Source organism: Garra rufa, chromosome 15 (genome assembly GCF_049309525.1).
Source record: "Garra rufa chromosome 15, GarRuf1.0, whole genome shotgun sequence".
Taxonomy (NCBI): Eukaryota; Metazoa; Chordata; class Actinopteri; order Cypriniformes; family Cyprinidae; genus Garra; species Garra rufa.
In genome coordinates this window covers 12,337,045-12,364,168 of record NC_133375.1, presented here as the reverse complement: position 1 = coordinate 12,364,168, position 27,124 = coordinate 12,337,045, and the positions used below count along the sequence as shown (strand labels likewise).

At 37.9% G+C, this 27,124-nt stretch overlaps 1 protein-coding gene across 1 annotated transcript; it reads right to left on the bottom strand.

Annotated features, from left to right (window-relative positions):
- Positions 1–1,011: 1,011 nt before the first annotated feature.
- On the bottom strand, positions 1,012–8,453 carry LOC141287646 (anaphase-promoting complex subunit 5-like). The gene is made up of 12 exons (XM_073819797.1): positions 8,436–8,453; positions 6,661–6,788; positions 6,454–6,557; positions 5,928–6,150; positions 5,765–5,825; positions 5,361–5,462; positions 5,090–5,280; positions 4,907–4,988; positions 2,370–2,458; positions 1,602–1,830; positions 1,323–1,485; positions 1,012–1,236 (listed from the first exon to the last, which is right to left on the bottom strand). The coding sequence occupies exons 1-12, from the start codon at positions 8,451–8,453 to the stop codon at positions 1,025–1,027; spliced, it is 1,602 nt and encodes a 533-aa protein (XP_073675898.1). The 3' UTR covers positions 1,012–1,024.
- Between the last annotated feature and the right edge of the window lie 18,671 nt (positions 8,454–27,124).

Genomic DNA, 27,124 nt, shown 5'->3' with positions numbered 1-27,124 from the left:
GGCAGAAGTTGAGAAATTTTCAACTTCTGCCGCGAGCAACGCCAGTGAAGCGCCGCGTCAGCCAATCAGATCGCTCTATGCAAATACAGTGGCCAGGCGGCAGCCAATCACGTTTATCCTGTTCAAGAGCAGCATTTCATTGGCTGACGCTGCTATGACCATAAACGTCAGCCACGCCTTCCGTTAAGCGTTGACGCTTGCGCCCCGTGTGAACACACCGTGAAGTTTTTCATAACGATTATGCTGGCAAGCTATTCCGAATCACTGAAACGAAACTCATTTGTTTGCAAAAATTCTGAATGAATAGTTTACTTGTTTGGCAGCAATTGGATGCTAAAGACGTGAGCAAGTATGTATTTTTGGAGGATGCATTTAAAATCCAAACAACTTTAAATGTGACCCTGGACCACAAAACCAGTCTTAAGTCGCTGGGGTATATTTGTAGCAATAGCCAAAAACACATTGTATGGGTCAAAATTATTGATTTTTCTTTTATGCCAAAAAACATTAGGAGATTGAGTAAAGATCATGTTCCATGAAGATTTTTTGTAAAATTCCTACTATAAATATATCAAAATGTAATTTTTGATTAGTAATATGCATTGTTAAGAACTTAATTTGGACAACTTTAAAGGTGATTTTCTCAGTATTCTGATTTTTTTGCACCCTCAGATTTCTGATTTCAAATAGATGTATCTCGGCCAAATATTGTCCTATCATAACAAACCATACATCCATGGAAAGCTTATTTATTGAACTTTCATATGATGCATACATCTCAGTTTTGTAAAATTTAACCTTATGACTGGTTTTGTGGTCCAGGGTCACAAATGAGCCTGACACTTAAAATGCTTCAGAATGTATTTAGTTGTTGTTGATGCAAATTCGCTTTCTTCATCTCTGCACGTAAAATAAATCAGTCAGAAAATAGTTTTTACAAACAAAATAACATTTATTTCCATTATGGAGAGGGTACAGGATTCAATGTTTTGTGTCGTTCATGAACCCCAGCAGCTGAGGTTTCCTAAAGACGATTGACCACAGTCATTCCAGATGATGGCAGCTCCTGATCCAGCAGGCGGAAGAGCATGGCACATTTGTTACGTTGAGAGATGTTGCCTAGAGTGTGATGCAAGCGTGCCTGTAAGTAGTGTATGTCTCTCATACGCTCTTTACAGTCAAGCTGAGAGAAATACACAGCTGCCTCATCCAAAGTGTGCACAGCTAGTTCAAAAGCTGCAGGAAAGAAAAAACATCACTTAAATATATTTATTATGATGTGAATACAGAGAGATGGATGACAAACATGACTCAGGCAGTACCAGTCAGTCTGTGTTCCTGTGCAGCAGCTCCTGCTAAAGCCATCTGACAGCGAGCAGCCAGCAGCAGAGCTCTGCCTTTGTCTATCAGAGACCCGTGAGCCAAAACCGACTCCAACACGTCCTGCACCAGTACAAGAGCCTGCTCAGGGATCCCTAACATCAGCTGTGAAGACAGATGATCAATATCAGACATTCCTAGTGAATTTTTTCATCTTTTAAAAACAACAAACACACAGATGTACGTAAAAACATTTCAATGAGTCTCATGTGTTGGTGTACCTGTGTAAATGCCAGGTGTAACAGCGTCTCTGAGGTCAAGCTCTGCAGGTTGTGCTGGCGTGACAGAGCAAGAGCCTGTAAAAGTAACGGCAGAGCTGACGCAAAATCAGACGAGTCCCAGTGAAGTTCTGCAGAGGCCAGCATCACCCTGCCACACAAACACACTGATGAGTTACAGTGCCTTGCAAAAGTATTCATACCAGAGGTGGACAGTAGTGTAGTATTTTTACTTTACTCAAGTAAATTAAAAAAAGTATCTGTAGTTTATCAGTGTTTTTCTTTAGAAAACTTTTACTTCACTATAAGTAAATCTTAAAAAAAAAAAAAAGATTTCTTATGTAATTAAGTATTAAATGATATTTAATATGAACAGTAATGCAGTAAAAAGTACAATATTATGTTTTGGAATGTTGTGAAGTAAAGTTTTCTAAAGAAAAACACTTAAAGTACTTTTAAAGCAGAGTAAAAAAATACTTCACTACTGTCCGCCTCTGATTCATACCCCACTGTTTCGTTATGTTTTGCTGCCTTGTGTTAAACTGTTTCTATCATCAATCTACACTCCATACACCATAATGACAAAGCAAGAACAGAACTGTCTCAACTTCATACATTTATTCAAAACAAAAAACTAAACTAAGTACATTGCGATAAGTAGTCATACCCTTAACTTAGTACTTAGTTGAAGTCTCAAGCCTTTTGAGGTATGATGCAACAAGGTTTGCACATCAACATTTGGCAGTTATCAGCCATTCCTCACCTCTTTACCTCTTACGCTCTGTCAACTTGGATGGGGTCTGGCAGCCTTTTACAGGTTTCTGCAGAAATGTTTGATTGGGTTCAAGACCAGGCTGTAGCTGGGCCACTCAAGGACATTCACAGAGTTGTCTATAAGCCACTCTTGCTTGCTGTGTGCTGAGGTTCATTGTCCTATTGTAAGGTGAACCTTCTGCCCAGTCTGAGGTTCTGAATGCTCTGGACTGGTCAATATTTTGGTGCAGTGAGCTTTTCTTCTACTCTGACGAGTCCCTCAGTCCCTGCTGCTGAAACAAGCCCCACAGCATGAGGCTGCTACCAGCACACTTTACTTTTGGGATGGCACTCTACAGGTGATGAGCAGTTTCTGGGTTTCCTCCATACATAATGCTTAGAATCGAGGTTCATCAGACCACAGAATCTTGTTTCTCAAAGTCTGAGGGTCCTTTAGATGCTTTTTTGAAAATTTCAAGTGTGTTTTATGTGTCTTCACTGAGGAGAGGATTGAGTCTTGCTACACCACCATAAAGTCCAGATCGGTGAAGTGTTACAGTGATGTTTGTCCTTCTGTACGTTTTCCCCAAAATGCACATTACTGTAAAAAAAAGACTGTAAATGTGCAACAGTGAAATCTATTAAGAACTTCAAACATGTTTAAGAAATAAAACGTTTTTCTAAATTCAAAACGTTCAAAACAGGCCAATCATAAAGCCCTTGTCTGCGTATACAAAACATTCTAACTGTCCATAAAACTAACAGTTCTTAATTACTGCCTAATAATTTTTGATCACCAGATTTTTCTGCAAAAAAAGCAGCTGATGGTGACACCTTCAGGACTAGAGGTGAATATTCATATCCTCTTACCTGAAGCACGCGCATTAACAATCGATTCGGGGATTTCAGGTTCTTTGAAGCGTTGCGTTAAACTGAAGATCGATTAAAATCAGAGAATCGATATTTTTTACCCAGCCCTAGTCCCAATAATATATATAAACTAACACATCTTTAGTAAGGAGTTTACTAACAGCTTGTCCATGATCTATTCCTAATTTATTAGGTATAGTTATAAATCTTTAAAATACAGTTAACAAGTCATTTATAACTTGCTAACGAACAGCTTGTAAGTTAGCTATTGGCTATCTCTAAGGCACAGTTATAAATAATTAACAAACTATTAACTGTTATTTAACAAGTCATTTATAACCCATTAACTAACAGTTTATTAATGATCTATTGACTAGTTATAACGGATAGTTATTATAAAGTGTTACCAATGCTGCTTGTAAGTGCTTAGAAGCTTCTGTCATTTCTCTACTACAGTCTTGGCCCATTCCTCACTTGAAAACAAGCCTCCAGATCACTGGTAATCTTGGCCACTCAGGAATATTCTATGACTGATTCCTGAAACAAGCCTAAATAGATTTGGATGTTTATTTTGGGATGATTGTCCTGCAGGAATGTCCATTGATCATCAGCTTCAGTCTATTCACCAAAGGCTTCTCAATTTCTTGTGAAAATGGCCTGACACTTCAAAGAACCTGTGATCTCCTTCACACAGTCATGATTTCCACTTCCTGCTAGAGTGAAACAACCCCATAACAGGACCAAGTTTGATGATGGAGATGGTGCTCTTCTGCTTAAAAACTTTGCCTTTTTTTGCACCAGACATACCGCTGATCCACAGATCAAAAAAGTTCAAGTTTGGTCACATCACTCCATAAAACATTCTCCCAGAACTCCACAGCTCTATCCAAATGTATTTTAGCATGTTCAACTCAGCCTTTTTGTTCCGCTTGAACAAGTTATTCGGCAAGACGCCAGAACATGAAGGCCAAAGTTATCTTGTGTTCTTCTTATACTCTGCATTGAAATGTTTTTCCTCTTTTCATTGCATCACCTTGCAAGTTATTGGCTGTACATTGGATGTTTTTTCTTCTTTCTTGAAGTGTTCAAGTAACCTTACACTTCCTAATATAATAACTAATCTTCTCTATATGGCTTTTGAGAAACTTTATATAGCTTTTGTTGACTTGGCCATTTTTGCTACTCAACTTCAGCACATGCACAGCCTAAGTTTATGTATGTGTAGCAGCTCAAGCTAATTCTGTCTTTTAATAGAGTTTCTAAAGGCTAAATTGTGTTTTAAAGACAATTTTGTTCCCCACCATACAAATTGAACAGTGGTTGAATAATTATGACATAGCATAGCTCTCTCTGATGGGTTACCTTTGCTGTCAAACACAATTAAAGCATAATTTAATTAAATATTCACTACTAATTCAAAAAAATAGTTATATATAACATATAATTTCATATTAAATATATATTTTAAATATTCTTTTTTTTTCATATTTTACATAATGCTGTAATTCACCTTTTTAGTGTTTATTTTAGATTTATTTAGACTAATTAATATAGAAATTGAATACTGACTATTTACTAGTTACTGGCCATGAAAATAATTATCAGCTCATCAACCTGAATTTTAATAGCAACGCATCCCTGTTGCATATATTAATGGTGACAAAGAACAAAGAAACTGATCCTACCAGACAGTGTTGAAGACAAACGTGGTCATTTGCTTCCTGTGCAATGCGGATCGCTTCCAGCAGAGCAAAATCAGCCTGTTGACTGCACAAACACAAGCACAGAAAACAGTTACAGTGCATTTCAGAAAAATGCACCTGACACAACGCAATGCTCTAAACATAATCTAAACGACTAATACACACTAGTGTCCGAAGCGACAATGCAAGGTTGCCAGATTTAGAACAGCATAACGCAAACTGTGGCCGTAGCCTTCATCTCCGTTGCTCTTCCCCTCTCCACCAGAAAGAATGAGGCGGTCAAAGTAGTGCAGCAGGCTGTGAGTGGAGATGTAGATATCCTGCACTCGCACGCTGTTCAGATAGCTGAGGTAATGCTGTGGAGAGACAGCGAGAGGCTCAGTTATGTTAAAATCAGATTAAATATCTCTTTTTAAAAGGAAGGATTTCAGCTTACCGCTTCAGCAAAGTCAGGATTGAATTTGAGAATGTTGTTGAGCTCGTCCTGTAGTTTAGCCGGCGACATGGCTTTGTTTTCATTGTTCTTAAGGAGATATACCTGAGAAAAAAAACATGGTGACAATTATATGGTGTAAAATGTGTTCAGAAAATTTCAGTCTTTTCTAGCTTATATCAAAAAATGCCAACGAAAATAAGAAAACTGCCCCATAAATTCAAGATACTGAGGCAAAAAATGCCCCAGCACAACAAACTAGATAGATTACGACAACACAGTCATATTTAATAAGGTAATCATAAAAAAAGCCTATATGAAGGTTAAAAAAAACACCCCTAAAAATCAATTCCAGGGTGCAAATATTGCACTCACTGGAAACACAAACTCCTGACTCTGTAACAAACCTGTCGTGCAAGAAAGTATTCTGCTTGTTTTTGAGATAAAGGACCTTGGGTCTCGTCAGATCTGATGAAAACAAAAAATAAACTCCCATTTATGTCCATTCCTATTTAATTAACACAACCCTGATTTCACTTATAATATGAGTAACACATTATTCCCTCTGACCTCAGTTCGGACTGGTGTAGAGATGGCGTGTCCAGCTCGACTTTGTCTATGTGGTCAGTGCTGGGATCCTCATTGCTCGTCAGCTCCATGTCTTCGGCCGGCAGAGCGGACAGTTCGCGCTGATTGCTACGACGGCAATACTGCTGCAGGGACTTGTACAACTTATACACCTGACTAAAGGACAATTTGTTGTAAGCCAGCAGCATCTGGCGCATTAACAGACCTAAAAAGAGAGAAAGAAAGTGGTTCAGTTCAAGGGTCTTATGAATAATACATAATGACATTTTTTTACTTAACATGGACAAATGTATTGGTAAGATTTAAAATTTGAAATCTACTGTATTAGACAAGGAATAACAGCACTCTTACGTCACTCTTACACTCTTATGTCTAAAATACAACAGAATAGCTTTCTTAACTTGTTTCTTAAGATTTTTCATGACTCTGACCACAGAAATCTTAAATTGGGCAATTTATGATAGGTGGATATGGTGATTATGGACCTGAAAGAAACACATATTCGTACCAACAACACTAGTTTTGAATGCATCTGAGTCACTGAAGGCATTGGGCAGGATAGTAAAAAAGTACTCCATATCCTGCAATTCTCCATCAGCCATCATAAACAACCTGAAAAACAGAAGCCTTGTTTGTTTTTGTTTTTTTATAAATCAGTGTCATACATAAAATTTGACCAAAGCTAAACAGTTCTTTATTAAGAGAAGATACAGACCTGAGTTTCACAGCATTGACCATGTGAAGACAGCACTCCTCTACTATCTTCAGAAACTGCTCCAGAGTCAAATCTGGACCGTGATTTAGATCACAAACACAAATAAAACATGTCCTGTCTAATTTTAGCTATAAAACACAACATTGAATATGCACTTGTAACAGCCATGTGTTATTCAGTATTAGATTTTAGTATAAATGTACTAAATTGCAACTTCATCGTTACAATTGTGCAACACGAATATGTGACCCTGGACCACAAAACCAGTCTTAAGTAGCATGAGTTTATTTGTAGCAATCTATGGTAGCAATAGCTAAAAATACATTGTATGGGTCAAAATTATCGATTTTTCTTTTATGCCAAAAATCGTTAGGATATTTAGCAAAGATTATGTTCCATTAAGGTATTTTGTAAATTTCCTACTGTAAATATATCAAAACATAATTTTTGATTAGTAATATGCATTGCTAAGAACTTCATTTGGACAACTTTAAAGGCATTTTTCTCAATATTTAGATTTTTTGCCCCCTCAGAATTCAGCTATTCAAATTGTTGTATCATGGCCAAATACTGTCCTATCCTAACAAACAAAAAAGATTAAAAAGCTTATTTATTCAGCTTTCAGGTGATTTATAAATCTCAATTTCAAATAATTGAAACTTATGACTGGTTTTGTGGTCCAGGTTCACATATATTTAAATACATGACCAACAAGTTTAAACAGAAAAGCAGTTATCATAAATGCGTGTAAAAACATGCAGCAGTAGACTTTAAAAATATTTGAAGACAACAGTATTGAATATTATGAATATTACATACATTTACAGTTGCAATCAAAATTATTCAAAGTGGAAGTGGAAAACATGACCATTCAAAGGATATCATTGATTTATTAAAGTATCAGACCATTTTGGCAAACATTGTGATGCCTTTTGTGCAAAGTCTGAAGCTAATAATCAATGGACTTTCCTGCAGGACAATCACCCCAAAATATACGTTCAAATCTACTTACGCTTGGTTCAGGGATCAGTCACAGAATGTTTTTAAGTGGCCTGTTCAGTTTCCAGATGTAATTCTCATTGAAAATACATGGTTGAATTTGAAGCAAGCAGTGGCAAAGTAAAAACCAAAGATTATCAGTGATCTGAAAGCTTTTTCAGGGGAGAAATGGCCCAAGATTGCAGCAGAAAGGTGACAGAAGCATCTAAGCACTTCCAGGCAGTGTTTATTGGTGGTTTTAAAGAATAAAAGATTCAACACCAAATTTACTTTCAGAGGTTGAATCATTTTGAACATAAATGTTTAGAGCCAATTCAATTTTTTTTTTTTCCATTATTCATCAACTTACGTTATCAGAATTACTCAAAAGTGCATTAATAAACTTTCTTTAATAGTTTACTGATGCCGTTGTTGAATTGTTTTCACTAAATGTTGTTCTCTGCAGCAAAATGTCTTGCAGGTCAAGGGTGTTGAATAATTAGGGCCCGAGCACTACAGTGCGAGGACCCTATTGGAATTGCTCCGTTTATTAGGGCCCGAGCCCAAAAGGGCGAAGGCCCTATTGTTCTTCTAAGGATTCTTATTAGGGCCCGAGCCCAAAAGGGCGAAGGCCCTATTGTTTTTCTAAGGATTATTATTATTATTATTATTATTATTTCATCAATGTTTTGGGTCATTTTGGGGCCCTTAACATACACGAAAACTCTTGAAACTTTGCACACACATTGGAACCTGCGGCCATCAGGGCCGGACAAACGTTAACATGGGGGGGCCACCTGGGGGGGGCGTGGCATCACGTTAAAAATTGCGACTTTTCAGGGACTCTGGAGCACACACCGGATGACCTACAGTTATCAAAATTCATACACATATAGACCTCATCGGGCTGAACAGCGTTCATGCTCAAAGTCAGTGCTTCGCCTAACAGGAAGTCAGCTATTCAGGGATGTCTAAAAAGCGCATGCAATGGAATTTGAAATACTCCTCTTAGGCCTTTCCACCGATGGCCACCAAACTCGGTCAACATGATCTCAAGACATTGGAGACGCAAAATTGCCAGGGGATTTTTGATATCTCGAACGGTTTGGCCGTGGCGGGGCGACAAAATTATGGCGAGAAATGAGAAACAGGAAGTGTCTAATAACTTTAACACACTTTGTCTGATTTCGACCAAACTTCAACAGTTTGTTCATCGTATGATGCCAATCACAGAGATATGACTATTATGAGTAAAAGTTATAGCGCCACCAACTGGCAGCAGAAAGCGCAACGTTTTCTAAATGCTTTTAAATCAGCCTCTTAATTTTACTCAATTTGCTTCAAACTTCATCCCAATAATGTTGAAACACGGCCGAAGAGAATCTGTGAAGGGCATTATCGATAACTTTTATCATGTTGCCATGGCAACGTGTCAAACTTTAACTTTAGTTTTTTGTGTTTTCGAGCCACTATAAATACTTAGAATTCCATGAAACTCAACACACACATCTGTATTAATGATATTTAGACACTGATAAAAGCCCATGAATGGGCATGGAGGAGGCACTCTTTAGCGCCACCTTTTGACAAAAGTTGGGGGTTTAGTTTTGCCTACAGTCACCAAACTTGGTACGTATATTGTTCTCATCAATCCGGACAACTTTCTAATTAACACTCATTAGCTATAATAAACAGGAAGTTGGCTATTTTTATTTGAATGTGGATTTTTGGAAAAATCAGGCTGTAAATAAAATCATACTAAACAAAGCAGAAACAAGAAGTTCACACCAAACTTTGTCAACATGATAAGAATATACTCAAAATGCTAAATTGTGAACGGATTTGGTATATCTTGAACGGTGTTGATGTGGTGATTTTTTAAAGTCACAGTAAAAAAAAGTAGCATTCATTTTCATATATCTTTAAAGTGCCTAATACCAACTCTTCAAAACTTTGTATATCTGAAGAACAAATCATTCTTAGAAAATACGCTTGGTATCAAAATTTTATCATGCTCAGAGGCCCCAAAAACATTAAAATTATCCAGATGTGAGAGAGAAATGAAGACTGTAATACGAGGGATGAACACCAGAGGTCCTCGAATGATAAGGAATATTTTTACCTCTAATCCTATTCTTCTCATTCTCAATGTAAAACAAATAAACGAATGCATAGATTCATTCGCAGTTGTTATGTACTGTACTGTCACAATACTTTTACCTAATTTTAAAATAAACACTAAAAGCATTAAAAATCTTTTTTTTTTTAATGAAAAATTATTAAATGTTTTGTTTGTCTCTCACTGATTTGGTAACACTTTCTATGAAGCCCCTATTATAAGGGTATTTCTAAGGCATTATAATGAACGCATAATGCATTATAAAAAAACGTATAATATAATGTATTATATCATCCAATGAATATTCATAACAACAAATATCATACATTATAATACTTAAATATTAGAGGTTATAGCTTTATAGCTTCTTCTCAATAATGTTGAAACACGGCCAATGAGAATCTGTGAATTGCATTATCGATAACTTTTATCATGTTGCCATGGCAACGTGTCAAACTTTAACTTTAGCTTTTTGTGTTTTTGAGCCACTTAAAATGCTTAGAATTTCATGAAACTCAACACACACATCTGTATTAATGACAGTTAAACACTAATAAAAGCCCATAAATGGGTGTGGAGCAGGCGCTCCATAGCGCCACCTTTTGACAAAAGTTGGGGGATTACTTTGTCCTACAGTCACCAAATTCGGTACATATATTGGACTCATCAAGCCGGACAACTTTCTAATTTACACCCATTAGCTACGACCAACAGGAAGTCAACTATTTTTATTTAAATATGGATTTTTGGAAAAATCAAGCTGTGGAATTTGAAATACTCCTCCTAGACCTTTCCACCGATGGCCACCAAACTCGGTCAGCATGATCTCAAGATATTGGGAATGCAAAATTGCCAGGGGATTTTTGGTATCTCGAACGGTTTGGCCGTGGCAGGGCGACAAATTATGGCGAGAAATGAGAAACAGGAAATGTCTAATAATTTTGACACACTTTATCTGATTTTGACCAAACTTAAGCAGTTTGTTCGTCGTATGATACCGATCACAGAGATGTGACTATTATGAGTCAAAGTTATAGCGCCACCAACTGGCAGCAGGAAGTGTGTTGCTTGCAAAACGCTTTTAAATCAACCTCTTAATTTTACTCAATTTGCTTCAAACTTCATCAGAATAATATCAAAACACGGCCGATGAGAATCTGTGAAGGGGTCCTTGATACATCAAATGCTGTTGCCATGGCAACATGTCAAACTTTAACATTTGTTTCCTGTGTTTTTAAATAAAGCTGTGAATAAATTCATATCACTCATAGCAGAATCAGACAGTTCACATCAAACTTTGTCAACATGATGCCAAGATACTGAAGATGTTAAATTGTGAACGGCTTTGGGACATCTTGAACGGTGTTGATGTGGTGATTTATGAAAGTAACAATAAAAAAGATGAAGAGTTATTTTCATATATCTTTAAATTGCATTATTCTAACTCATCAAAACTTTTTACATATAAAAAACAAGAAATTCTTAGGAAATACGTGTAGTTTCAAAATGTTATCATGCTCAGAGGCCCCAAAAACATTAAAAGTGTCATATAAATTTGTCAGATTAAAGCTCTAATACCAGGGATGAACACTAGAGGTCCTCATAAGATAAGGAATCGTTTGACCTCTAATGCTATTTAGCTCATTGTCAGTGTATAGGAATGACAATAATCCATAGAATCAGTTGATATATACTGTACTGTCAGTGTACATAATTGTTTTGTATAGTTGCTTAAAGAGCATTAAAATCTTTTTTTAATCTTTTAAGGAAAAATTATATGATTTATATACATATATAGACTCTCACTGATAGAACAAAAAATCTTATAAGTATGACACTATACTGCTCAGTTCACTTAATTAGAATGAGAAACAAATACATCAACCAAGTTAATATGTATTTATTTTTAATATATTTGTTTATAATTATTTCACAGATGCTTATAGATCATTAAAATAATATTTAAAAATGGTTGTAGATCATAAAACATGGTAACTATTTAAAATAGGGTCTCTTTTGTTAACAATGGTTAATGAACTTACAAACACGAACGAACAATGAACAATTTATTTGTACTCGATTTTCTTCAAACTTCATCAGAATAATGTAAAAACACGGCCGATGAGAGTCTGTAAAGGCGTCCCTGATGCATCAAATGCTGTTGCCATGGCAAATAAATAAAAATAAAAAATACATTCAAATATTTGTTTCCTGTGTTTTTGAGGCAGATAGCGTGCTTAGAATTTCATTTTCAATTTTCAATGATTTATTATATATTTAAAGTGCAGCATCCTAACTCTTTGAAACTTTTTTTCATACAAATAACTATTCATTCTGATCAAATACAGTGCATTTCATAAGTATACAAAACTCCACGAATGAAAGAAAATAAAAAAAACATATCTGATCTCACTCTGCTCTGCACTCTATGTGTGTGTTTGTGTGGTAAGTGGCTGAGTGTAAGGAGGGGGGATGGGTGGTAAGAGAAAGAGTCAGACAGGAGGAGAGACAGTTAGGGTTAGTCCAAAGGGTTACTGTGAATGCATGTGCCAACTGGGCACCGTTTTCCTGATGCTATCGGGATGGCGACTGCACAGTCGGCGAGGGCCCGGTCATCGCTGCTTGCAGCTTTAATTTGTTTTTTTTTTTTTTTTATTTTTTTTTATTTTTTTTTTTTTTCAACCGTTGGGGCACTTTTGGGGGCCTTAACATACTCAAAAACTCTTGAAAATTTGCACACACGTCGGAATCTGCCGTCGTCCGGACGCCACAGAGGCTGGGACCCGGGCGTGGTTCAGGGCCTCTACAGCGCCCCCTGGAACACAGTTTGAAAACTTGATGTACTGCGCACACATACTTGCGCGTATTGATATGAAACTCGGTACACATATAGAACTCATCGAGCTGAACAACTTTTGTACTCTATGTCATGGGCTCAACGCAACAGGAAGTGAGATATTTAGGGCTGTTTAAAAAGCGCATGCTCTGGAATTTAACGTACTCCTCCCAGGAATTCCATGGGATTGTCACCAAACTCGGTCAGCATGATCTCAAGACATTGGGGACGCTAAATTGCGAGGAGATTTTTGATATCTCGAACGGTTTGGCCGTGGCAAGGCGACAAAGTTATGGCGTGAAATGAGAAACAGGAAGTGTCTAATAACTGTTGACCACATTGCCTGATTCTGATGAAACTTCACCAGTTTGTTCGTTGTATGATGCCGATTCCATAAATGTGACTATTATGAGTCAAAGTTATAGCGCCACCAACTGGCAGCAGGAAGTGTGTCATTTTCAAAATGCTTTGAAATCAGCCTCTTAATTTTACTCGATTTTCTTTAAACTTCATCAAAATCATGTCAAAACACGGCCGATAAGAATATGTAAAGGGGTCGATGATAAATCGAATGCTGTTGCCATGGCAACATGTCAAACTTTAAAATTAGATTCCTGTCTTTTCGAGGCAGTTAACATGCTTAGAATTTCATGAAACTCAACACACACATCAATATTTATGATAATTAGACACTGGCAAAAGGTCATAAATGGGCGTGGAGCAGGCACTCTATAGCGCCATCTTTTGCCAAAAGTTGGGGGGTTAGTTTTTCCTACAGTCACCAAACTCTGTACATATATTAATCTCATCAATTTGGACAACTTTCTAAATCAAACTCATTAGCTAAGACAAACAGGAAGCCGGCTATTTTGATTTGAATGTGGATTTTTGGAAAAATCAGGCTGTAAACAAATTCACACTACTTCTAAGAACAAGCAGCTGTTCACACCAAACTTTTTTAACATGAAGAGAAGATTCTGAAGATGTTAAATTGCGAGCGGATTTTGGATATCTTGAACGGTGTGGACGTGGTGGTTTTTTAAAGATATAGTAAAAAATATTTTTATATCTTTAAAGTGCAGCATCCAAACTCTTTAAAACTTTTTTCACACAGAGATCTAATCATTCTGAGCAAGTGCTGGAAATATAAATTTTATACAAGCTTCAATGAATTAAAGAAAATTAAAAAAAGAACTCAGAAACCTGCTGTCACTCTGGTGAATGTCTCTACAGTATGTGTGTGCGTTCAGTCAGGCACAGAGAAGCTCATTATTGCAGGGGGGAGGGGTGAGAGGCAGAGAGGGTGACAGAGTAGAGAGCCATCCTACAGACCATCTTTGAACAAAAAATGCACATATGTATTTTAATTACATAAATATGTCTGATCTTTGAGAGTCTGATATTTTGAGAAAATATAAAGGGTCACTTAGTCTTTCATTGTTCGTATTTTGCAGTTGTTGTTTTTTATTTATTTTTTACTTAACTGTACCATGAACTTGTCCTATTCAGTCACATAGCAAAAGATTAAAAAAATACAACTTTTTAGCATGATCAATTTATCTTCATTGATAGACAATATTTACATAGTGTTATTTATTGAATATAAAATAATAATAATAAAAAAATTATGACAAACTTTGACAACAAAACAAACGTTACTGTTAATTTCTTCTAAACATCTGAAAACCATAATTTTAAGATCAGTTATAAATATATATATATATATATCACCCCGTTAAAATACTCAACTTGATTTTTAAAGATATTTTTAAAGAATGAAGAGTTTATAGAGCACTTTATTGTGTATTGCTGTACACCCACATGAACTGTGTTCATGTTCATGTTAATTTACAGTACATAAACTTTATATGAATACTTTTTTTAGCTTAATATTAATTAACATTAATAAATGCTATTTATTTATTGGTCATGTTATCTAATGTAGTTAATTTTAACAAATGAAACTGGATGGCAACATTTTATATTTTGTGTGTATGTGTCTGTGTGTTGATTTTAAAGTGTAACCCTTTCAATTCTGTAAACTTAAAATCCAAACTAGCAGATGGTTACTGTGAATGCATGTGCCAACTGGGCACCGTCTTCCTTATTGATTCTTAGTTATGTAGCGCTTAAGAGTGATGTCTTATAACAGGAGTCACCAGCAAAGCAATATCCACACAAAAATTGTACAGATAGGTAACAATGACATTTAAGCAGAAGTGGTGGATGTAAAGGAAGCAATAATAACATTTTGCTATCATCATGAATCATGTTCTTATCATCATTTGTAGCATACTGGTTCACAGTTGGCATCTTTCTGAAGTCCTTGCATTGATTGCATTTAATTAAATCAACATTATATTTGGTCAGTCTGATCTTGAGGCCTTAGAGATGTTAAATTGTGAAGATCTTGAGTTTTCATTAAAGGGCATGTCCGTGGTGGCCTGACAAAGTTTGATGTTTCTGCATAGACATAGAAGTGGTTATAACTTAGCCTGAAAATGTCTGATCTGCCACAAAATTCACAGGTTTGGTAAGAATCCTGGCCTGAAGACACCTAAAGACCAATATTCAGATATTATCATAGCGCCACCTGTTGGCAGCAGGATATCTCATATATTTCACTAACTCAAACATACCAAGGTCAATCTGCACCAAACTTCATATGTTTGATAATAGTGCTGGCCTGAACACATCTACATGCCAATAATCAGTTATAGCCATAGCGCCACCAGCTGGCAGCGGCAAGTTTGGCACATTTAAGTGACTTTGACATATTTCTCCTACATTTACTTTATTAAAAGCATACTGCCCACCGTTTGCTGTTTTCCTGAAGCCACCGGTCGGCGGTGAGCCCGGGTGCGAGGGCCCGTTCATCGCTGCTCGCAGCTTTAATTAGGGCCCGAGCACCGATGGTGTGAGGACCCTATTGAATCTGCTCCGTTTATTAGGGCCCGAGCACCGATGGTGTGAGGACCCTATTGAATCTGCTCCGTTTATTATTATTATTATTATTATTCTTCTTCTTCTCCAAAGTGAATCGCATTTTAGAGGACCTAAACATTCCCGAAAACTCACAAAACTTTGCACACACATCAAACCTGGCGAAAATTTACGTCTGATTTGGGTTTCAGAAGTGGGTGTGGCAAAATGGCTCGACAGCGCCACCTTTAGACGTTCAGCGGTGTGCGCTTTCAGCTGTGATTCACGTACATGCACCGAAATCGGTACACACATGTAACTCACCAATACCTACAAAAAAGCCTCTTGGAACAAAATCCGGAACCCAACAGGAAGTCGGTTAATATTAATATTCTCGGCAAAATTTGTGTCATTTTTGCCTTTTTCAGGTGTCGTACTTGAACGAACTCCTCCTACAGATTTATTCGGATCAACGCCAAATTTGCAGAGTCTAGTCTAAAGCCCTTTGTGACGTTAAATTGTGAAGATCTAGAGTTTTCATCGGAGGGCGTGTCCGTCGTGGCCTCGCAAATTTCGATGTTTCGCCATGAAAAAGGAAGTTGCTATAACTCAGGCATACAATGTCCTATCTGTCCCAAACTTCACATGTGTGATAACACTCCTGACCTGAAGACATCTAGATGCCAATTATCAGTTATAGTCATAGCGCCACCTGCAGGCAACAGGAAGTGTCATGCTGTACTCTACAACCAACTCCTCCTAGAGATTTATTCAGATCAACACCAAAATCGGTCAGTCTAATATAAAGGCCGTAGCGATGTTAAATTGTGAAGATCTTGAGTTTTCGGTTAAGGGCGTGTCCGTGGCGGCCTGACAAATTTCGAGGTCTCGCCATGGATATAAAACTTGTTATAACTCAGCCATAAAATGTCCGATTTGCCTCAAACTTCACATATTCGATAAGAGTCCTGGCCTGAACACATCTGAAGGCCAATCTTATATTATAATCACAGCGCCACCTGTTGGCAACAGGAAATTACTTGTATCAAACTCCTCCTAGAGATTTAATGATGTCAACATTATATTTGGCCATTCTGATCTAGAGGCTTTAGAGATGTTAAATTGTGAAGATCTTGAGTTTTCGTTAAAGGGCGTGTCTGTGGCGTCATGACAAAGTTTGATTTTCGCCATGGACATAGAAGTTGTTATAACTCAGCCATAAAATGTCCGATCTGCCTCAAACTTCACAGGTTTGGTAAGAGTCCTGGCCTGAAGACACCTAAAGGCCAATATTCAGATATTATCATAGCGCCACCTGTTGGCAGCAGGATATATCATATATTTCACTAACTCAAACATACCAAGGTCAATCTGCACCAAACTTCATATTTTTGATGAAAGTGCTGGCCTGAACACATCTACATGCCAATAATCAGTTATAGGCATAGCGCCACCAGCTGGCAGCAGGAAATTTGGCACATTTAAGTGACTTTGACATATTTCTCCTATTTTTACTGTATTAAAAGCATACTACCCACCATTTGCTGTGTTCCTAAAGCCACCGGTCGGCGGTGAGCCCGTGTGCGAGGGCCCGTTCATCGCTGCTTGCAGCTTTAATTATTATTATTATTATTATTATTATTCTTCTCCAAAGTGAATCGCATTTTAGAGGACCTAAACATTCCCGAAAACTCACAAAACTTTGCACACACATCAAACCTGGCGAAAATTTACGTCTGATTTGGGTTTCAGAAGTGGGTGTGGCAAAATGGCTCGACAGCGCCACCTTTAGACGTTCAGCGGTGTGCGCTTTCAGCTGTGATTCACGTACATGCACCGAAATCGGTACACACATGTAACTCACCAATACCTACAAAAAAGCCTCTTGGAACAAAATCCGGAACCCAACAGGAAGTCGGTTAATATTAATATTCTCAGCAAAATTTGTGTCATTTTTGCCTTTTTCAGGTGTCGTACTTGAACGAACTCCTCCTACAGATTTATTCGGATCAACGCCAAATTTGCAGAGTCTAGTCTAAAGCCCTTTGTGACGTTAAATTGTGAAGATCTAGAGTTTTCATCGGAGGGCGTGTCCGTGGCGGCCTCGCAAATTTCGATGTTTCGCCATGAAAAAGGAAGTTGCTATAACTCAGGCATACAATGTCCTATCTGTCCCAAACTTCACATGTGTGATAACACTCCTGACCTGAAGACATCTAGATGCCCATATTCAGTTATAGTCATAGCGCCACCTGCAGGCAAGAGGAAGTGTCATGCTGTACTCTACAACCAACTCCTCCTAGAGATTTATTCAGATCAACACCAAAATTGGTCAGTCTAATATAAAGGCCGTAGCGATGTTAAATTGTGAAGATCTTGAGTTTTCGGTAAAGGGCGTGTCCGTGGCGGCCTGACAAATTTCGAGGTCTCGCCATGGATATAAAACTTGTTATAACTCAGCCATAAAATGTCCGATTTGCCTCAAACTTCACATATTCGATAAGAGTCCTGGCCTGAACACATCTGAAGGCCAATATTCTATTATAATCACAGCGCCACCTGTTGGCAACAGGAAATGACTTGTATCAAACTCCTCCTAGAGATTTAATGATGTCAACATTATATTTGGCCATTCTGATCTAGAGGCCTTAGAGATGTTAAATTGTGAAGATCTTGAGTTTTCGTTAAAGGGCGTGTCTGTGGCGGCATGACAAAGTTTGATGTTTCGCCATAGACATATAAGTTGTTATAACTCAGCCATAAAATGTCCGATCTGCCTCAAACTTCACTGGTTTGGTAAGAGTCCTGGCCTGAAGACACCTAAAGGCCAATATTCAGATATTATCATAGTGCCACCTGTTGGCAGCAGGATATATCATATCTTTCACTAACTCAAACATACCAAGGTCAATCTGCACCAAACTTCATATGATTGATGAAAGTGGTGGCCTGAACACATCTACATGCCAATAATCAGTTATATGCATAGCGCCACCAGCTGGCAGCAGGTAATTTGGCACATTTAAGTGACTTTGATCTATTTTTCCTACATTTACTGTATTAAAAGCATACTGCCCACCGTTTGCTGTGTTCCTAAAGCCACCGGTCGGCGGTGAGCCCGTGTGCGAGGGCCCGTTCATCGCTGCTTGCAGCTTTAATTATTATTCTTCTTCTTCTTCTCCAAAATGAAAAGTATTTTTGAGGGCCTAAACATGCCCGAAAACTCACGAAACTTTGCACACGCATCAGACCTGGCGAAAATTTACATCTGATATGGTTTTCAAAAGTGGGTGTGGCAAAATGGCTCGATAGCGCCACCTTTAAAAGTTCAACGGAGTGCGCCTCGAGCTACGTTTCACGTACATGTACGAAACTCGATACACATATGTAACACACCAATACCTACAAAAAAGTCTCCTGGTGCAACATCCGAAACCCAACAGGAAGTCCGTTATATTGAATTTCCTGTACGATTTTTGTGCAGTTTTTGCCATTTTCAGGCCTCGTACTTTAACGAACTCCTCCTACAATTTTTATCCGATCATCTTCAAATTTGCTGAGTGTCATCATAAGGCCTTTGCGATGTTAAATTGCGAAGCTTTAGAGTTTTCGTCGAAGGGCGTGTCCGTGGCGGCCGGACAAACTTTGATGTTTCGCCATGAAAAAGGAAGTTGCTATAACTCAGGCATACGATGTCCGATCTGCCTCAAACTTCACATGTTTGATGACAGTCCGGTCCTGAACACACGTCAGTGCCCATATTCAGTTATAGTCATAGCGCCACCTGCTGACAACAGGAAATGACATGTTTAACACTGTTATGGACTCCTAGAAACATATTGAAAAGCGTTAACAAGTCTTAAATAGGCTAGCAACATGCTACAAATATGCTAAAACATGCTAGCAACACTTAGCTAAGAGCTAAAGCATGCTATTAATACAAATACAAAAGGAAATTGCTGTAACTCATGTATATAATGTTGAATCTGACCCAAACTTAATATTCAACATGCTACAAAAATAATAAAGCATGCTAGCAACACTTAGCTAATATGCTAAAGCATGCTAATAATACAATGAAACAGGAAGTTACTCTAACTCAGGCATACAATGTCCAATCAGCCCCAAACTTAACATGTTTGATTAGAATCCTGGCCTAAACACACGCCCATGCCCGTATTCAGTTATAGTCATAGCGCCACCAGCTGGTAAAAGGAAGCCACATGTTTAATACTGTTGTGGATGCCTAGCAACATTTTAAAAAAATTCAACAACTGTTAAACAGGGTAGCAACATGCTAGAAACATGCTATAACATGTTAGCAACATTTAGCTAAGTGCTAAAGCATACTCTTAATGCAATGAAACAGGAAGTTACTGTAACTCAGGCATGCAATGTCCAATCAGCCCCAAACTTCACATGTTTGATAACAGTCCTGGCCTGAAGATATCTACATGCCAATATTCAGTTATAGTTATAGCGCCACCTACTGTCAACAGGAAGTGACATGTTTAACACTGTGACACACTATTAGCAACACACTAAAAAAGCCATTGAGTGCTAAACTAGTTTAAAACGTACTCAAACATGCTAGCAACACTTACTTAGTGCTAAAGCATGTTGTTAAAGACATAAAACAGGAAGTTACTGTAACTCAGACATGCAATGTCCAATCAGCCCCAAACTTCACGTTTGATAAGAGTCCTGGCCTGAAGATATATACATGCCCATATTCAGTTATAGTCACAGCGCCACCTGCTGACAACAGGAAGTGACGTTTAATGGTGTTACGGACTCCTAGCAACATAATAAAAAGCGTCAGCAAGTTTTAAATAGGCTAGCAACATGCTAGAATCATGTTAAAACATGCTAGCAACACTTAGCTGAGAGCTAAAGCATGATACTAATACAAAGAAAAATAAGTGTAACTCATGCATACAATGTCCAATCTGACCCAAGCTTAATATGTTTGATAAGAGTCCTGGTCTGAACACAAGCCCATGCCCATATTCAGTTATAGTCATAGTGCCACCTGCTGGCAACAGGAAGTCACATGTTTAATACTGTTGTGGATGCCCAGCAACATTTTAAAAATATCAACAAGTGTTAAATAGGGTAGCAACATGCTAGAAACATGTTAGCAACATTTAGCTAAGTGCTAAAGCATACTCTTAATGCAATGAAACAGGAAGTTACTGTAACTCAGGCATGCAATGTCCAATCAGCCCCAAACTTAATATGTTTGATAAGAGTCTTGGCCTGAATACATTTACATGCCAATATTTAGTTATAGTCATAGCGCCACCAGCTGGCAACAGCAAATTACTTGTTTTACACTAACTTAAGCATGCAATGTACAATTTGCACCAAACTTGACATGTTTGCCAATAGTCCTGGCCTGAAGACATCTAAAAGCCAATATTTTGTAATAGCGCCACCTGTTGGCAGCAGGATATGTCATGACTTACACTCAAGCATGCCATGTTCAAGCTTCACCAAACTTCATATGTTTGATAAAAGCACTGGCCTGAACACATCTGCATGCCAATATTCAGTTATAGGCATAGCGCCACCAGCTGGCGGAAGGAAGATTGGCACATATCAATGACTTTGACATATTCCTCCTACATTTTCTGTGTTAATAGCATAGTGCCCACCATTCGCCACCGATCGGCGGTGAGCCCGAGTGCGAGGGCCCTACCATCGCTGCTTGCAGCTTTAATTGTGATTGCAACTGTATATGTGTGGTAGATGTATAATGGGAGTTGTCCAGCAGGGGGCGGTGGCAAATGGTATGGGGCTGAGCACTATTAAAAGGTGATGATGGCAACAAAGGCAAGAAAACTTTGAAATGGGAGAGGGGAAAACAGGCAAAGAGGGCTAATTATTTACGGGAGGAAGAGGAAGAGGAAGAGCAATGTGAAGAAGTTTTCACCATGTATAGTATACAAACAGCCCAGTCTCCTGTGCCTCCTTTTACTCAAGTTTTACTTATTAATGAGTGTCCTGTAAAATTCGAAATTGACACTGGATGTAGTGTGGAGGATATGTTTGCAGTGTTATCTGGAGGTGAGAAATACACCAAGTTAGATATGAGTCATGCATATCAACAGATTTTGTTGGATGAGACATCTAAACAGTATGTCACGGTAAATACTCTCAAAGGTTTGTTTACGTATACACGTTTACCATTTGGAGTGAGTTCAAGTCCAGCAATTTTCCAGAGAACTATGGAAGGACTCTTGAAGGATATTCCAAAAGTCACAGTTTATTTAGATGATATCCTGTTAACAGGAAGAAATGATCAAGAACATCTGAGGACACTGGATCAAGTGCTGCAGAGGCTGGAGGAGTCGGGATTGAGGCTGAAAAGGGAAAAATGTAAGTTCATGGAAAAGGAGGTTGTGTTTTTAGGACATAAAGTGGATGTCACCAGGATTCATCCTGTTCCAGAGAAAGTTCAAGCTGTACAGGAAGCACCAACACCAACATCAGTGACGGAGCTGAAAGCCTATTTGGGTTTGTTGAACTTTTATAACCGATTTCTTGCAAACCTTTCTACACTGCTTGCTCCTTTGCATAAGCTTTTGAGGAAAGATGGTTGTTGGTGTTGGGGAGAAGAACAAGAAAAAGCCTTTCAGAAATCTAAAGAGTTGTTGCAATCTAACCGTGTGTTGATCCACTATGATGAAAAGAAGGACTTTATCCTTTCCTGTGATGCTTCCGCGTATGGTGTGGGGGCCGTATTAGCACATCGAATGAATGATGGAACGGAAAGACCTATTGGATTTGTATCCAGGACCCTAACAGCCGCAGAGAAGAACTACTCCCAACTAGAGAAAGAGGGGTTGGCGGTGGTGTTTGGAGTAAAGAAATTCCACAAATACTTGTATGGTCGTAAATTTGTAATCTGCACGGACCACAAACCTCTACTCAGTTTATTGAGTGAATTAAAGGCTGTACCTCAGATGGTATCTCAACGAATTATGAGGTGGACAGTGATATTGGGAGCATATGAATATGTAATTTCTTACAGAGCTGGTAAAGATCATGGTAATGCTGATGCCCTCAGTCGTCTTCCTGTTGCACAACACTCTGAGGAAGAACCTGAGGAAGAGCGGGTCTTGATGTTGGATAGCATAGTTGGTCCTTTGCTGACTGTAGAGCAAATTAAGCACTGGACTACTAAAGATCCTGTTTTATCAAGAGTGCGTGAGTATGTGCTTAAAGGTTGGCCTGATCACAGTGAGGCCCAGGAATTTGCACCTTATAAACAGAGACAACAAGAGCTCAGTGTTCAGGATGGATGTGTGCTGTGGGACGCCCTTGTCATTATTCCAGAGCAGGGACGTTCGGACTTGGAACAGTTACATCAGTCTCATCCAGGTATGACCAAGATGAAAGGATTGGCAAGGAGCTACTTATGGTGGCCGAATCTGGATGCTGATATTGAAACTCGAGTAAGAGATTGTACTGTATGTCAAGCCCCTGTGAAGGCTCCACTTCACCCATGGGAGTGGCCCAGGCAACCATGTCACATGGTCTATGCAGGCTCCTTCCTAGGTAAATTGTTCTTAATAATCATTGATGCTCATTCTAAGTGGATTGATGCCTATCCTGTAACTTCAGCAACTACAGCTACTACTTTGGAGTGTTTGCGAAGGAGTTTCAGTGTACATGGGATTCCTGAGATTATAGTGTCTGATAATGCCCAATGTTTTGTCAGTGAAGCAAGTAAAGTATTTATGTCTAAGAATGGAATAACCCATGTCACTTCTGCTCCACATCACCCTTCATCAAATGGTTTGGCAGAACGGGCAGTTCAAATTTTCAAAGACCTAATGAAAAAGAGTTCAGGGAATACGCTGGAGACCACGTTACATAGAGCTCTGTTCAATTATCGTATTACACCCCAGTCTGTAACTGGACTGTCTCCTGCTGAATTGCTGATGGGCAGAAAATTGCGTTGCACTTTAGACAAGGTACATCCTGACTTCACTGGCAAAATGGAAATGAAACAACAAGTTCAGAAAGAGTATCATGATCAACATGTGAAATCTCGCTATTTCCAAATTGGAGATCCTGTGTATACCCGCAACTTTGGGTATGGACCAAAATGGGTGCAGGGAGTAATTCAAGATATTACAGGACCTGTATCTTATACAGTAGCTTTGGGAAATTCTCAAATAGTGCGACGGCATGTAGATCAATTATTTAGGCGCCAACAAAGGGAAGTAACTGATTACCCACCGAGCATGGATGTTCAGTTATGTGATGCTGATGTTGGGTCTCAGAATACTGAGGTTCAAGCGCCACAATTACCCAGTACTTCAACAATACCAACTGTGGCTGTTACTCCTGAGAGAAAGGAGCTTAGAAATTTGCAAACTGAATGTACAGTTAGACCCTTGCCAGAGTTATCTAGTGCTTATACTATGCCTGAAGGGACATCAAGTGCAGAAGTAAAAAAGCCTGAAATTATACCGACTGAGGGTCTACGACGGTCAAAGAGAGAACTGAAACTACCAGCACGTTTTAAGGACTTTGTGATGTAAAAAGAAAAAAAAGAGAAAAGAAGATAGTGATAGGGTAATATGAATCGTATTTTGTTGTATGGTACTTAATGTTCTTCCGCACATGTGGTTATTTGGAGAAAGGTTTTTTTTTTACTTAAGTGGGAAGGAATGTGGTAGATGTATAATGGGAGTTGTCCAGCAGGGGGCGGTGGCAAATGGTATGGGGCTAAGCACTATTAAAAGGTGTGAAGAAGAAGTGCCAGGTAGACAATGGGTAAAGTCTAGAAGGGATACAGCTAAGGCTACTGGGCATGCGCACATCAGTCTAACGTTATTTTTGTCACACTGTACAACAATAATACTTTTTTTGTATTATAGTAAGGGCTAAGTTTAGGGTTGGGGTAGGTGTAGACGTTAATAAAACACAATCTAATAGGTAGAACAATTAATTTCATTGTTAGTTTCCGGTCTGAGCTGTATACCCTCTAGCCACAACCTAGACAATGCCATGCTTAATTGTGTTTGTCTTGCTGCTGAGATGGGTCCTCAATAAAGTGACCATCAGGAATTTCTGGCTTTGCGGTGTTTCCTTTCTTGGGTATCTCAAGATACTACAGGCTGTTTAATTAAATTCGTTTCTTGTTTGTTTAGACTAGTGATGGGAAAATGAAGCTTTTCGAAGCACCGAGGCTTTCCCCTCAACTGTATCGTAAAAAGGTTCGTTACTCGAAGCTTTTCAACATGTTGCACACTAATGACATCTTGTGGACAAAGGTGGGAAAAGCTGCTTTCGCGTCCCAGATCTTAAAGCGATTTTGGACAGTTTCATTAAACACATCAATTTGTGCTATGTCAGAAATTTTACAGTAATTTTACTCGAATTGATCTGTAAATAAACGTTTTAATAAAATTATACAAGTATAAGCATGGTTCATGTAGGCATATATGTTCAAAGTAAATTAAGAATAATTTTGACTAATATTAGTGTTAATTAGAAGTGCTTGTGAAGCAAGGATAACTACAAAATGAATATGCACAAAACTACACATGTACATATTTATTCGTATTATGATTTATTCTTAACAAAAAGTGAATGACACTTGATACTTGCACAAGGGGTTTGCGTTATTTGAATCAGAATATGAAGCAGTCACGTGGTTGTGTGCGAAAAGGAAGCTTCGGACGTCACAGGTCACGTGGTTATGGACAAAACGAATCAAGCTCCGGTACAGTGCTTCACTGTGAGATGTTTCGTTTTTTTGATACAAGCTTCGAAGCTTCGGTGTCAAACGTCACATCACTAGTTTAGACTATCATTTAGAGTCAGTGGTGGAGAACCGACACTGTTGTGTCTAGGGGTCAGCGTCATGGATGAAACACATACACCCAGAGATGAAGATTTTTCTCTAGCATGCAGGTAGCGACTACTGTGAATAAACAAATATTAAATCATTTGTATATTATATTAAAAGATAGTAGTCTATAGAAAACTAGTATTTTGTGGGGGGTTAATAAATTAAAGTTTGCTTAAAGTTCTATTAATGGAAAATGTATGTTTTATAGTATAATGCAATGTTTCATGAAGGATGAATTTAGCGATATGAAGCAGTAAACTCAATCATTTATCTGTTACAGTTCAGTCCAGGAGGAGAAATCAGACTTACCAGAGCCCAGCTGTGTGTCTATGAGTGATTGCTCTATGGAGCGTCCACACCATTTTTAATAGTGGAGATACATGGCCTCATCTCAGGTATGTATGTATTTTTTTTTTTTTTTTTTAAAGATGAAATCAAGTTTGAGAAAGTATCATTTTGTATTACAATCAGAATGGATCTAAACAGTAAGTTCATGAGTAACAATTACACAAACTTAATCAAAATGGAGGCAGGAAACAATATACACTACGTATAAATAATACATATATAATGTACAAAGTTGATCATTTACAAAGTATAAACTGTACTGCTAGTTTTTTAGTTGTACAACCACCTTACTGTCAGTAATCTCTTTGAGCCACTGCAGTCTGGTTTTTAAAAAAAAACTTCAGTTTTTCTTCAGTTGAACAGTAAATAAGACTTTTAGTTGAAACCATGGTCCTTGGTGATTGTCCATGGCTACCATTACTTTAAGAGTAAAAAAAAAAAAAAACATATACAAGCAACACAAAATACACAAGCCTCCTGACATTGTATTGAGATCAATGAAGCAAAATGGCCAGTCTGTACAAGAAACTGAACTTTATTTATATTTATTTATCAATATTTTCTGTAATCCATAACCTCAGGCAAACAATCCTAAGCATGTCTGAGAGTCTCGGGCACAAGCTTATTATTTCCTAATTGTTGAGCCCTATGGTGTGTTTACTGTTTTAGAATGTTCAAAGAATGTTAATTTACACCATATTACAACCTCACCTGCATCTTATGTGACTTTAAAATAGTTATATTATACATTTTTTGTCTCTGTTGGCAGAAATACAAAATTACATTCTCGAAATGATGATGAAGAAAAGGTAAAAAATAGTTCATATTCATGCACCCAGACCAACAAAGATTTATGCTAAACCCTGAATGTTTATAGAGTGGGGACAGTTGCAACGTGTTTCTTCAAGCAGGAATAAGATACAGTGATAATATTCGTACTGCACATGCTTTATTGGCCCCTCATACTTCCTGGAAGAAATCAGTCATCTGTGATCATTCCTTCTACCCAAAATCATTTTCTTGGTAAAAAAGTTTAAAGATTAGCTTTTTGGTCATAGTGTCTAAGTTGTTTGTGTGACGAATTGTAAAAACATAACATTTTAATCAGTGCGTTCTTAGCTTCTAGGCATAGCTAGCATGTGTCAATGATATGTTGTCAAGCTAATATACCAATTTTTATCATGGCTATCACTGTAGGGACAGTTGCAACACATTGCTGAAACCGTCCCAAAATTATGTCCCTTACCACAATATTGATTTAAAAGCTTGCCATAAAATTACATAATTGTAATTTTATAATGATCATACTAATGAACCCCTTTAATAGTTAGGTATTTCTGCTTTAAGTAAATAGGTAAAAAAAAATCTACTTGTTACTTAACAATGTTTT

What these genes read in the sequence shown, in the direction of transcription:
- LOC141287646 (XM_073819797.1), bottom strand. An exon ending in ATTCAAAACTAGTGTTGTTG is followed by an intron (nt 6,151 to 6,453) that starts GTACGAATATGT and finishes CTCTCTTTTTAG; the next exon opens with GTCTGTTAATGCGCCAGATG. An exon ending in ATCCTGACTTTGCTGAAGCG is followed by an intron (nt 5,281 to 5,360) that starts GTAAGCTGAAAT and finishes GTCTCTCCACAG; the next exon opens with CATTACCTCAGCTATCTGAA.